Source organism: Galendromus occidentalis, unplaced genomic scaffold, assembly GCF_000255335.2.
Source record: "Galendromus occidentalis unplaced genomic scaffold, Mocc_1.1 scf7180000077524, whole genome shotgun sequence".
NCBI classification, from domain to species: domain Eukaryota; kingdom Metazoa; phylum Arthropoda; class Arachnida; order Mesostigmata; family Phytoseiidae; genus Galendromus; species Galendromus occidentalis.
Genome location: NW_003805512.1, coordinates 1,483,093 through 1,494,147, shown reverse-complemented (window position 1 = coordinate 1,494,147; position 11,055 = coordinate 1,483,093). Strand labels below are relative to the sequence as shown.

Here is an 11,055-nt window from a genome sequence, read left to right as displayed (position 1 = left end):
CGACCTTGAACAACAAGAAACATTCCCGGTGGCCCTGCCCATGCCTAGTCGTTTGATCATATCGAGGAGGATACTAGCGAGGAAACTCGGGACTACTCTCGATCTTGACAATCCTGACCAGTTCCATGTGTGACTCGGCAAGTGCCAGTACACCATCTCAGTCGCTCTGGAGGAGGAGCGAGTGATCTCTCTCGCCGAGAGCGAATGGGGTAGGTGGGGCCGGAGAGAATAGCTTTACGTGTAAATGTTCGATTATTCAATGCCCCATGCAAGTGGGTTCAAGCCATAGCGACGTCTATTTTGATAAAAGTGAGAGCAGGAAAATTTAGCTGAGGAGTTGCGAGAATGTGAGTGATTCTTCAATGTGACTATTATGGAGAGTGGAAGTTTCCATCGAGTGCCGACCTCAGGAAGGACTCCACTCTCCGAGGGAGAACGCTTGTTAGAGGACGGTTTCTATAGTAACAGCCATGACTCCGTAGATTGGGAGGAGAATTAAAATGAAGCGTCGGTGAAAGCTACACCTGAATTTGCATCTTCATTCGCACCCGATTAACTCAACTCTTATGTACACTCGAATATAGAGATCGCGGGGCTTCGGGATGCGGAATTTCGTTTGCTTAGAAGTCGAAGCTCTCTCTGATATAGTCCCTGCTTCCCCATCTGGAACACTTCCGATCGGAGCGGATCCATGTGCCATTCCGAAGTCAGATCAATCATTCGAGGACTGTTCCCTTCGTGAGGAATAACCAGGGAGGTCCGTCTGCGCAGAGAGCTCTTCAGAAGTTAAGACAGTAGACCGAGACCAAATCCCCAGATTTAACGGGCCGTTGTACTTCGTCTCTCGAGGGTAAACTGATCAGTGCATTGACCGTGTGGTAGTGGAACAGCGAACTGCTCTGCTGGTTCAAAAGTGGACAGACCCTCAGAGTAGCGTTTTCGGGGTAGAGTTTCGCTGCAATATGAAATCAGACGCGTCAGACGTGATGTGGAAATGAGAAATACGGGAGGATTCCCTCTCCGCAGGGAGCGGTTCACGAGTTGAGGGTTGTTTCGAGTATTTCCTTAGTTCGCTCATTAGAGGGGTCACCTCGCATCAACTCCGGTCGGCGGTCTAAGATCAGAGGTTCAGGTACGTCGATGACTGCTTCGAGTGTCCGCAGTGGGAGAGCGCATCCGAGGAAGTGCAACGCGTGCAGAACGAATATGTGGAACATTACGAATGCGCTGGCTGGGTTCCCGGGTAGAGCAAAGACAACTTGACCTTCCTGAAGACAGAGATCACATTCCATAAGTGGGTGTGCGAACGAGAGCGAATGATTGAAAGGATATAATATCTCGACCTCAATATCTAACCTCACCTTGCTGGCGAGTGTCGTGGGTTTCCCTGGTTTGAGATTCACTCGGCCGAAGTGAATATCGTATCCCGATCTCATGAGCATTCCTTTGATAATATCTTTTTCTCCCATCGACACGCCACCAGACGTAATGAGGATGTCACATTTGGTCGCCTCTTTCAGTTTGCGCAAAACTCTCCCTTCGGAGTCGGTGACTACGCCTAAATCTATCCCTTCAATTCCGAAACTCTTCAACAATGAGAGAAGCATCGGTCGGTTTGAGTCGGGAACGCTTCCGACGTTTTGATCATGGTCGCTCGAAAGCTCGTTCCCGGTGGACAAAACACCCACCACTGGTGGAGCGACCACCGGGACGAACGAGATACCTGGAGACATTACACAGCATTAGGACGTGAAGATTTCGGATGCTTCGATATGTTTATCCTCTCTTCCCTTCTCGACTGGGGGACACGTCGCTCCCTCCTTCACTGACCGGCCATAACTAAAAGCCCAACAGTTCCAGCATTGATCTGGTCACCCATCTTCACGAGCACGCTTCCTTCTTGGAAATCGCTGCCGATCTCGCGGACGTTCTCTGCCGGACTCGGTCTCTTGCGGATTTGAATTCGGAGCTCGGTATCGCTGACGGTATCCGCTTCGATAACTTCGGTATCTTCAACCTGCACCACAGCATCGGCTCCTGCGGGAAGGACACCTCCCGTCGAGATCCGAACGCACCATTCTGTGTTCACTGTTGAAGCTTTTACCACGGAAGCTCCTGCCGTTGCGGCGTATTCACGGACACTCGGACTCAGCGAGCCATCAGAACGGACCGCGTACCTGATTGGAAAATAAGAGGATTCCAGAAGCCGCCCATATGTAGGTACATAGATTTACAGGGAAACGCGGAACAGAAAACACTGGGGAATCTCGCTTCGAAAATTTCTACCCGTCTCTGGTCGAAGTCCTGAATGGCGGGAAAGGCGCGCTTGCGTACAGCGTCTCAGCACAGAAGCGACCTGAAAGTTGGAGCTAAGCCGAATGAATTTAGGGAAATAAGATTCCCGTTTTCAGGCGGATTGACACTTTACTGGATTTTTTTTGAGCGACGGAAATAAATCCTTCGGAAGACGCTCTCAGAACTTGCCTAATGCGTTTTGAGGGATGACCATCTGGACATCGCTCTTCTTCCTCAAGCGTTGCATCAGTACACTTCCTACGACAGCTTTCGCCTCTTCTAGCTCGAGCATACGGAAAGGGGATTCTCTGGGTCGTCCGACAAGAGATCCTTGATTCGAGGTCGCGGCGGGCTCTGGATCAACGCTGATCGCTTCTGGATCATTGTTGACGGGTTCTGAATCATACATGACTGTTTTTGTTCGTGGAATCTGAGCACCAAGATCGCTTCGCGTATCGGATTTCTCTCTCCCCTCTCGAATACCTTCGGATCCATTCTCAGCGGGGATGTGGCTCGTTGGCTCTCCACGAAGAAGCTTGACGGCGTGGAGAAGCACAGGCCCTACTGCCGTCAGTATTTCTTCGACCGCTTTTGGTGATCCAGGGAGAGTGATTATGATCGTGCGATCGCGTATTCCGCAAACAGGTCGCGAGAGCGCCGCTGAGGAAGAAAACATTGAGCTCGAGGCACGTGACCAACAATGAGATGACATCCGGCAAGGTCGCTCTCGCAGGCTTTTGTTCTTCCGGCATTCCCATTCTTCCCACTCTCTGATTTTCGGGCAAGGATCGGCAAGCTGTTCCCGAGCTCACCGAAAGGTGTTTTCTCTAATCCAGCGGATATCATCGCCTGCGCAAGAGCATCAGCTCGCCTCTCGATGAGAGGCGCCACGGCTTCCGGGGTCACGTCTCTTGGCGCGAAGCCAGTTCCTCCAGTAGTGAGGACGAGTGCGAAGTCCTGTTGACACCTGTGCGATACGACGATTCCGGACGTTTATCGAGAAGCTCTTCTCCTGTCTCTCAGGATATAAGCCGAATAGTATTGCCTTTCGGGAGATGCTCCGAGAACTTACCAATCTAACACCACGCTCTGGATAGCCTCGATTTCGTCGGGCACGACGGTCTGATGAGGCGTGGATTCCACAAAGATTCCACTCAACATACATGGCACCATAGGACCCGAAAAGTCTTCATACTCGCCTCGGTAACATCGGTCACTGACTGCAAATTCGCGGTGGAGCTCCCGATTAGTCAACAAAACACGACCACGAACGAATCGAAGGTCTCGAAAAAAAATCGAGGAAAAATTCGCCTGTTCCCTAACCTGTGAGTACACCATATTCCATGATGGCGAGCTTCAGTGCTCTGACAGAGGACGCGTTCGCTTCCTGGCGTCTGTCCACAGTGGATCGAGAATATTTGCCGCTAGGAGTCAGTGCGCGTTCGGAATCGGGCGCGTGTGACGTGACATCAGACGGCGAAGCCGAGAGACGGCATGCTTCCCTGGAGAGGGTACCCGAGGGAAGACAGGTTGTTGCTCCTTTCCATAACCCAATGCTGAGGATAAACGTATTGAGAATCCCGCGACGAGTGACTACCGCATCGGGTTCCGATACCTGAACCAGAGAGTTTTTTCTTCTCCGTATATCAGACGCCTCTCGGTGGCAGTGTCTCGCCTGTGCTCACGTCCAGAGATCCTATGTCTAGTATCTCCGGCTCCAACAGGTTTTCGGCTCGGAGAATTTCAGTGATACTCATTGAATGATTTTTTCAGTCCAAAATTTATTATATCACTCCTATATGGACATCGGCAGGGCTATTCGACATCTTTGGCCTCGGGCACTTCCCAACCCTGGACTCCCGATGGAAGGTCTTCATCATCGAGCAGTATCTTCCCGTATTCCCCTCTTCGAAAGCCCATGATGAAGAATTTCGCAGCTAGCTCGAGATCCAGCTTGACCGAGTAGCCCCCCGTTCCGTCGAAGTTTCTGGTCTGCATTGAGAGCGAAAAATTTTGGTTTTTCGTCAAAATCTCGACCGATTGCCCCCCGGTGCTCAGGGGAAAAGTGAGATATCTCAATCGAAGCAGTGAAGCGGCCGGCTCCAAAGACATACCTTCCTACGACTCTGAAGCATCGACGCACATCCACGGAGAAGTTCCGGCAGGCTGTCCACGGGTTTATCGAAGCCCATGTAATTACAGTACGACGTTATCCCTGCAGGAAGAGCGCCGTCGAAACGGTGATTTATCATTGACTTCACCCTATGAGAGGATTCTTCCCGCGTAATTCTCAACCTGCGAAGCTCACCACGGGTCTGCATGAAGTTGAACAAGTACGCCGCCATGAGTTCATTGCCCACCAGGCTGTCGATTGCAGTACCGCACAGAGCCAGGCGCAGCGCCCTCTCATAGGAAACAGGCGTCGGCTCCAGAACGCCTGGAGGGGACGGTATCGATAGGGGAATACTTTTTCATGGAATATGGAAAGAGATAGGTTCGCTCTCGGTGCTGACCTGGAGAATCCACCAGATAGATCTTCGGATGTTGAGAGACTCTTATAGTCTGCAACACGCTGCGCGTTATTCCAGGCTGAGCTCCTACCCTCGTAGCCATATTGGTCAGGCCCGTGCATGTTTCTCGGACGGCGTTTATAATCGAAGACTTCCCTATATCCAGACGAACTCCACAACTTATTCATTGTCACCGAGAGGCAAGTCTTAGAGCGACGCCCTCGCCGATATCAGGGCGCGCGAACCACGGCTGCTACTGACCGACATTGGGTACTCCGACGATCATGATGGTGTACTCCAGCTTCGCGAAGTCGGCATTGTGTTTGAAAAATTCGTGTATTAGCTTGACGGTCTTCGGCACGATTTTATCTATCCGCTTGTTCTTCGTTGCGGAACAGAAAAGCGGCGTGCCGTGGAGGGGGAAAGGCGATGAAGACTCTGGAGGTTTCCGAATGATACGAGGGGGTCAGAATTCATTTCAGGTCAAGGGTTCGGTTCGTCGCTGATTCTTCGGAAAACGTCTTTGAGACCGTCCTCCGAACCTACCTTTCTCCGTGACGATTTTCTTCAAATAAGGCACTGTTTTGCGGGGTATCGTGTCAACTTTGTTGTAAACCAGAAGATGGGGTCTTGCGGCGCGGAGACGTTCCAAGAATTTCTGATTGCGACCACTAAGCGGTACTCGTGCATCGTGCACCTCAATGATACAATCCATCTTCGTCAATTTACGCTGGACCTGTCGGGCCGAAGTTCTGACATTACTTAAGAGGGCTCCATCCGTTCACATATAATCAGGAGGAATATGTTGATGTCAACTCGTGTAACTCGTCGCGAAGTATCAACCCACCTCAGCCATCCCCCCGGCACCTCCGTGCACGCTCGGGAACCATCTGCTTATGATAGCAGTATCGCCTTTGCGCAGGACGTTCATTTCTCGTTCTTTCCGGAGTTGTACTCCCGGGGAGTCATTCGAACTCGAACGCGCAAACCGTCATGGTGTCAACTTCACTTCGAGGAGGCGGATTCCTCCGGCCTTCTTTCTTTTGAGACCTCAACGATGAGCGGAGCCTGTGGATACACGGAAAATATCGAAGAGAATAGGATAGCCGCGCGAATCACGATGAAAACAGAAGCCGACCGAACATGTGTTCCGAGCGTCTCACGTTGGTACCACAAGTACCACGCTCTCTGCTCAAGCGCCGCAATACGCGGGAGCATCCAGCAAACTTTCTCCCACGTCTCCCCCAAGCCCCCCTCTTAGCCCCTCCACTGTCCAAGAAATGCTTCGACTCGCGAAACGTCATCTTCCGTTCCCCGAAAGACCCGGAAATCAGGGTAGGAACTTTGGGTGTTGATTTATTATTCATATAACTATTATCAAATATCCACAATATTGTTCTTATCATTTGATGCGGTGAACCTCCATTGTTCGCTGTTCTGTATCGCCGAGCTCTCACCCAGCCCGACAAGGGGCTTCCATAGGAGAACAGCAAACTTCTTGAGGGTATCGAGGTGAGTTAAATTGGGGATTCCATCGCAGATCGCAGGCCGCATCAAGTTTAAAACGTCGATCAGAGTATGATAGAGAATTAGAAATCGGGAGCATCGTAATTGACTTTCCTTATCAAAGAGGCAGGTGCGGACATGAATGTCACCGCCTCGGGGGAGGTCGCGGTCCGCGAAATCAGTCGGAAGAGAATACGACGACAGCACGTGAGGCTGTTTCGAGCCGGTTTCTACGTAGAATGCTGGCAGTTCTGAAGACGGGTCCTTTGACGAGTTCTTCCAAATGGAGTGGCTCGGCTGAGGCGCGAAACCAGCAGGGTCCTTTGAAGAGCGGCTCAATTAAGAGGGGGCAGCGCGGAAATTGACCTCACGGGACGGGATGCTGACACATCAGGCCATGCTGGCCTTTCTTCGGAGGGCGAAGTGCAACCTCCAACGATCGTTGCCCTTATTGTATCAACGTATCTCACCGCATCAAGACAGACGAAACTGCTCCTACAAAGACTGCGTTCACTGGTGTCCTATATTCAGTGTGCAATATCTTCCTCGGACGCAAGCATTCCTCGCAGCATGATCCACCTATGTCATCGAAGGGAGATCTTTCGATGAAAATCGTAGAGAAGGGCGAGCAGTACCAAAAGCTAGGAATTCTGAGTATCTTCCACAGTCATAGCAATCAGAATCGCAGCTCTCCTCTGAGAGAAATGCGGAGCGACCGTGTTCACATGTTCCGCCTCTTCCCGCAAGAGATCATCGTCATCATGGATGGATAAATGAGGGCTCCTTCGTTCTGAAGGTGTAGCTATAGCCATAAGGTCGCAAATCGCGACACCCTCCAGGCCTCCAAGCCGAGAAGCTGTTTACAACATCCGCTCAGGCCTATGTTTCGGGATACATTTCATCATCCCACAATTTCCTCATTCACAGTTTCGGCGAATCCGTCTGCAATGTAACCTGTGTCGCCGCTCGCCGCCTGTCGTCCTTCCCTCTCTCAGCAGGAGAGCGTATGTCGAAGATACACCGTCCCTGAGAGCTACAAGCGCCTCAACTCTGTGCCTCTGTGTAGATGTGTCATTTTCCACTTCGTCTCTGGCTCTAGTTTCTGGAGAGCCCAGCAACCAGCAACTAGCGGGCTCGCACAGCACTCCGCCGCGCCGCGGTGAGGAAGAGGGAAAACCAGCTGAGTAGCAGACGACATTTCAGTGGAGGAAAATATTCGGAGAGGGCTCGAGACGAAACAACTTCCGAAGCCACCCGTGAGAGGAGTGTATGATGACACTTTTAAGTACTGCGAGATAAGCTTCGCAGACTCCTCAAGCCCTTGACCGTGCGAGTTGCCCTGTGGATCAACATCGTGCGGCGAGATTCTGCGATCGTCTCGGCTTGGAGTCGGCGTCAATGTGGACTACCGTGTGCAACCCTGGGCGTTCGCCGAGAGTCGTAATCGAACGGCGGCGGCTCGACCATATGATGATGTGTCGATAGAGCGGCATGTGGCTGCTGCTCCCGAGAAAGGTGACGTTGCCTTGGACTGACGAGGAACTTAAGAGAGGGCTGAATTTCAGGAGAGCGCGCGGAGTTCCTGCGCAAAGCCCCTTCTCCGTCTCCCTCGAAATCAATAGAGAGTCATGTATTTCATACTTCGTCGCCGTTCTGGAATGTTCGCTTGCGTGAGCGTCCTGCTGCTCTTCGCTGTCGCGACAGGCGACCATCAGCTGGACGGGCTTGTTGACGAATGTGAGTGTAACATTAACGACATCGCGAACTTCAATTCATTCCGGATCTACCCCCAGATCCAGGCCATAGTCCGCAAAGATTACTTCCGATACTTCAAAGTGGACCTGACTCGCGAGTGTCCTTTCTGGCATGACGATTCGAAGTGCGCGCTCAGAGACTGTTCGGTCGAAGTTTGCGATGCCGACGATATCCCTTTCGTCAAAGCGGAGAAGCTCCGGCTCGAGTCAGGCTCCGGTGACTTTGAAGACGAAGTATCCCTCGAGAGTAGTCAACCGAAAGCTCACGACAGCGAGGACAAAGCCGTGGAGGATCTGCCATACTACGAGCGAGCAAAAACCGGAAGCGTCGAGAGCGTTCTACTCGAGACAACAGCTACGTCTCCACCCAAGGTGGAGAAACCTCACGCCTCAACCCAGAACGTCATGCCGACAACGACCAGTGAGGTGAAAATCACCATGGCTACAACGGTGCAACCGACTCGCGACTTGAACACATCTGAGAAACATTCTATCGATCAGTCGCAGGCTCAGAACACGACAGCAGGCGACACCCGCAGCGTTATAACACAGAAAGACCGAGAACCCGACAATGAAGCGTCCTGCAAGGAGGACAATCGAACGTTGGGCAAGATCGATGTCACCATTTCGGAAGAGAGTCTGAAAGAATTCGAAAGTTGGAAGAAACACGACGATTCTCAGCAAGACTTCTGTTTGTTCGACGACGAAAACTCTACAAATGCGAGCTACGTAGACCTACTACTTAATCCCGAGCGGTTCACCGGCTATGCGGGTCCGTCAGCGAATCGCGTCTGGAAAACTATCTACGATGAGAACTGCTTCAAGGGTCCCAACGGGAGTCCGTTCGAGTTGAATCAGATGTGCCTCGAGAAGAGGGTCTTCTACCGGGCGATATCTGGACTCCACAGCTCGATCAACATCCATCTCTGCGCCGAGTATTACCTCCCCAAAATGGGAAAAATCGTCCTGCCGGGCGAACCGATGTGGGGTGCGAACCTCGAAGAGTTCAACCTGCGCTTCTCTGACGAGCGAACACACAGCGCCGGATCAAGGCGTTTGAAGAATCTCCACTTCCTTTACCTATTGGAGCTACGCGCGATAAACAAAGCGTCTTCGTATCTCAGCCGGGCGCCCTTTTACACTTCGAGACCCGAGGATACAGTCGAGACGCGAGTAGCAGTCGATAAGTTCCTGAAAACGGTCGGAGAGTTCGGATCGCATTTCGATGAGCGCAAGATGTTTGTGGGAACGAACGCCGAGTCTCGTCAGCTGAAAGAAGAGTTCCGCCAACACTTCCGTAATATTTCATCGATCATGGATTGCGTAGGCTGCGACAAGTGCCGACTCTGGGGCAAACTGCAGACGCAAGGACTCGGGACCGCTCTGAAAATTCTATTTTCATCAGAAGGCGAGATAACCGCTCTCACCCGAACCGAGATCGTCACCCTGTTCAATGCGTTTTCCAGATTGAGCAACTCATTGATACAATTGGAAAACTTCAAGAAACTGAATAGGCTGAAAGCTACCGCTAAGGCGTCCCAGTTCGGGCTGAAAATGGAACTTTGAGGTTCCAGGATTACGAAAGCCGCCTCGATCGGGCTTATCTCGCTCTCGCATGGTTCCGCTGGCCTACCGTCGACTACCGTTGACTAAGAGTCTGTCAGAGACAGTTGGTGGTTTCCTGAGAAGCATTTGTAATTTCAATTTGTGATCAAGCTATATACAGTCGACGAAGACGAAAATGGATGCTCAGAAGACGTCCCCGCTTGACAAGCGCAGCTGTGACTTCAAACCGCACACTATCCGCACCCTTTCCCTGACATCCACGCGTCCTTCATCGCCAACAGCTACCTCGAGGACTGTCAAGACAACGATTTGTACAAATGTGAATAGCTTCATATACACGAATTTTCTGTCTATTTACGGCAGGACCAAATTCTCCTTCGTTTCACCTGCGACCGTTTCGCTCACAGCCTGGAGACAGATGGGGGAAGTTTGTAAAAAATAAATTATTAGATGTTCGACACGCTTTCCGGGTGCTTCGACATGATGAAAGATTGCTAATAATGATTTATGATTCTCTGTTTCGATCGAAAGGTCCGGCCAACAGAACAGACTGCGACATTATAACGTCACGGGGAGAACTCTTGCAGTCGACGTCGGGGATCACTCTGTTGATTTTCTGTTCTCCACGGGGAAGGGCGAGTATCCGTTCCCGTCAACATGCGGCCGGCGACTACAACCGTCACGACAACATCACAGATTATTCTCTCGGAGTGATTCTCTCCTTTGTGACGTTTCGTAGATCTGATTCCACCACGAACAAGCTGAGTAATCGTGACACTCCATCACGAGCTGCCATCGAGTGCTCCGTGGCTACGCGGAAGGAACGAGCTTAAGATTCTCTAGTACAAAACTTTCGGGAATCAGGCACGACATCGGTGTCTTCAGGGAGTTGGATCGAAATCCTGAGAACCGAGACTGACGTTTTTTCAATGACCTTGAGTCCTAGACCACAGGGATCTTGGAGCTGAGGACGGATGTCTAAGGACAGGATGATCACGAAGGTCCATAAAGGAAGGCTCTCGCCGACCACACCACGAGGTCATGTTTGATTCGTCGATGAATTCCCAGCCTCTCGTCACAGATCCACGATGCATTCTCCTCAGTTGTGAGTTGTGAGCTACGCTCTTTCCGGCTTCACGCGCTCCACTTCATTGCCCCTCACGATCACAGGAACCCTTCGTCAATCCGGTCAAGCCACCCTCAAACGGACAGACACGAGTCCATGTTTACGACGTTTTACCAGGTACGACTGTTTCTGATGGACAATGCCCGCCGCGCTCGGGAAGTTCGTGATTCGATGCCTCTGAGTTCCCCGATTCAGAAATTATTTGTGAAAAATCGCCCACCAGGAGTGACTCAATATGTTTGTAACGTGAGAGCGATTGTGAAATCACGGGCGGACACCTCGGATCGGAGCCTGATAA

At 51.4% G+C, this 11,055-nt stretch overlaps 3 protein-coding genes across 3 annotated transcripts; 1 reads left to right on the top strand and 2 right to left on the bottom strand.

Annotated features, from left to right (window-relative positions):
* Positions 1 to 518: 518 nt before the first annotated feature.
* On the bottom strand, positions 519 to 3,733 carry cin (Molybdenum cofactor synthesis protein cinnamon). Its single transcript, XM_003747731.2, has 10 exons — positions 3,619 to 3,733; positions 3,368 to 3,515; positions 3,108 to 3,262; positions 2,779 to 2,955; positions 2,485 to 2,691; positions 2,287 to 2,356; positions 1,831 to 2,177; positions 1,362 to 1,723; positions 1,091 to 1,268; positions 519 to 955 (listed from the first exon to the last, which is right to left on the bottom strand). Exons 1-10 carry the CDS (start codon positions 3,638 to 3,640, stop codon positions 780 to 782), a joined length of 1,842 nt encoding a protein of 613 aa, XP_003747779.1. The 5' UTR covers positions 3,641 to 3,733; the 3' UTR covers positions 519 to 779.
* A 330-nt stretch (positions 3,734 to 4,063) lies between these two features.
* Positions 4,064 to 5,944, bottom strand: LOC100900794 (mitochondrial GTPase 1). The gene is made up of 7 exons (XM_003747560.2): positions 5,653 to 5,944; positions 5,352 to 5,541; positions 5,067 to 5,243; positions 4,809 to 4,961; positions 4,604 to 4,732; positions 4,410 to 4,510; positions 4,064 to 4,287 (listed from the first exon to the last, which is right to left on the bottom strand). Exons 1-7 carry the CDS (start codon positions 5,734 to 5,736, stop codon positions 4,111 to 4,113), a joined length of 1,011 nt encoding a protein of 336 aa, XP_003747608.1. The 5' UTR covers positions 5,737 to 5,944; the 3' UTR covers positions 4,064 to 4,110.
* A 1,995-nt stretch (positions 5,945 to 7,939) lies between these two features.
* On the top strand, positions 7,940 to 10,124 carry Ero1L (endoplasmic reticulum oxidoreductin-1-like protein). Its single transcript, XM_018641173.2, has one exon. It carries the CDS (start codon positions 7,940 to 7,942, stop codon positions 9,629 to 9,631), a length of 1,692 nt encoding a protein of 563 aa, XP_018496689.2. The 3' UTR covers positions 9,632 to 10,124.
* Positions 10,125 to 11,055: the final 931 nt, after the last annotated feature.

Coding starts and splice junctions, on each gene's coding strand:
- Ero1L (XM_018641173.2), top strand. CDS start 7,940: ATGTATTTCATACTTCGTCGCCGTTCTGGAATGTTCGCTTGCGTGAGC.
- LOC100900794 (XM_003747560.2), bottom strand. CDS start 5,736: ATGAACGTCCTGCGCAAAGGCGATACTGCTATCATAAGCAGATGGTTC. Junction 5,244..5,351: donor GAAAATCGTCACGGAGAAAG/GTAGGTTCGGAG, acceptor GGAAACCTCCAG/AGTCTTCATCGCCTTTCCCC. Junction 4,511..4,603: donor CAACTTCATGCAGACCCGTG/GTGAGCTTCGCA, acceptor CTCTTCCTGCAG/GGATAACGTCGTACTGTAAT.
- cin (XM_003747731.2), bottom strand. CDS start 3,640: ATGGAATATGGTGTACTCACAG. Junction 3,516..3,618: donor GGAATATGGTGTACTCACAG/GTTAGGGAACAG, acceptor GCGAATTTGCAG/TCAGTGACCGATGTTACCGA. Junction 2,956..3,107: donor ATTAGAGAAAACACCTTTCG/GTGAGCTCGGGA, acceptor TTTCTTCCTCAG/CGGCGCTCTCGCGACCTGTT.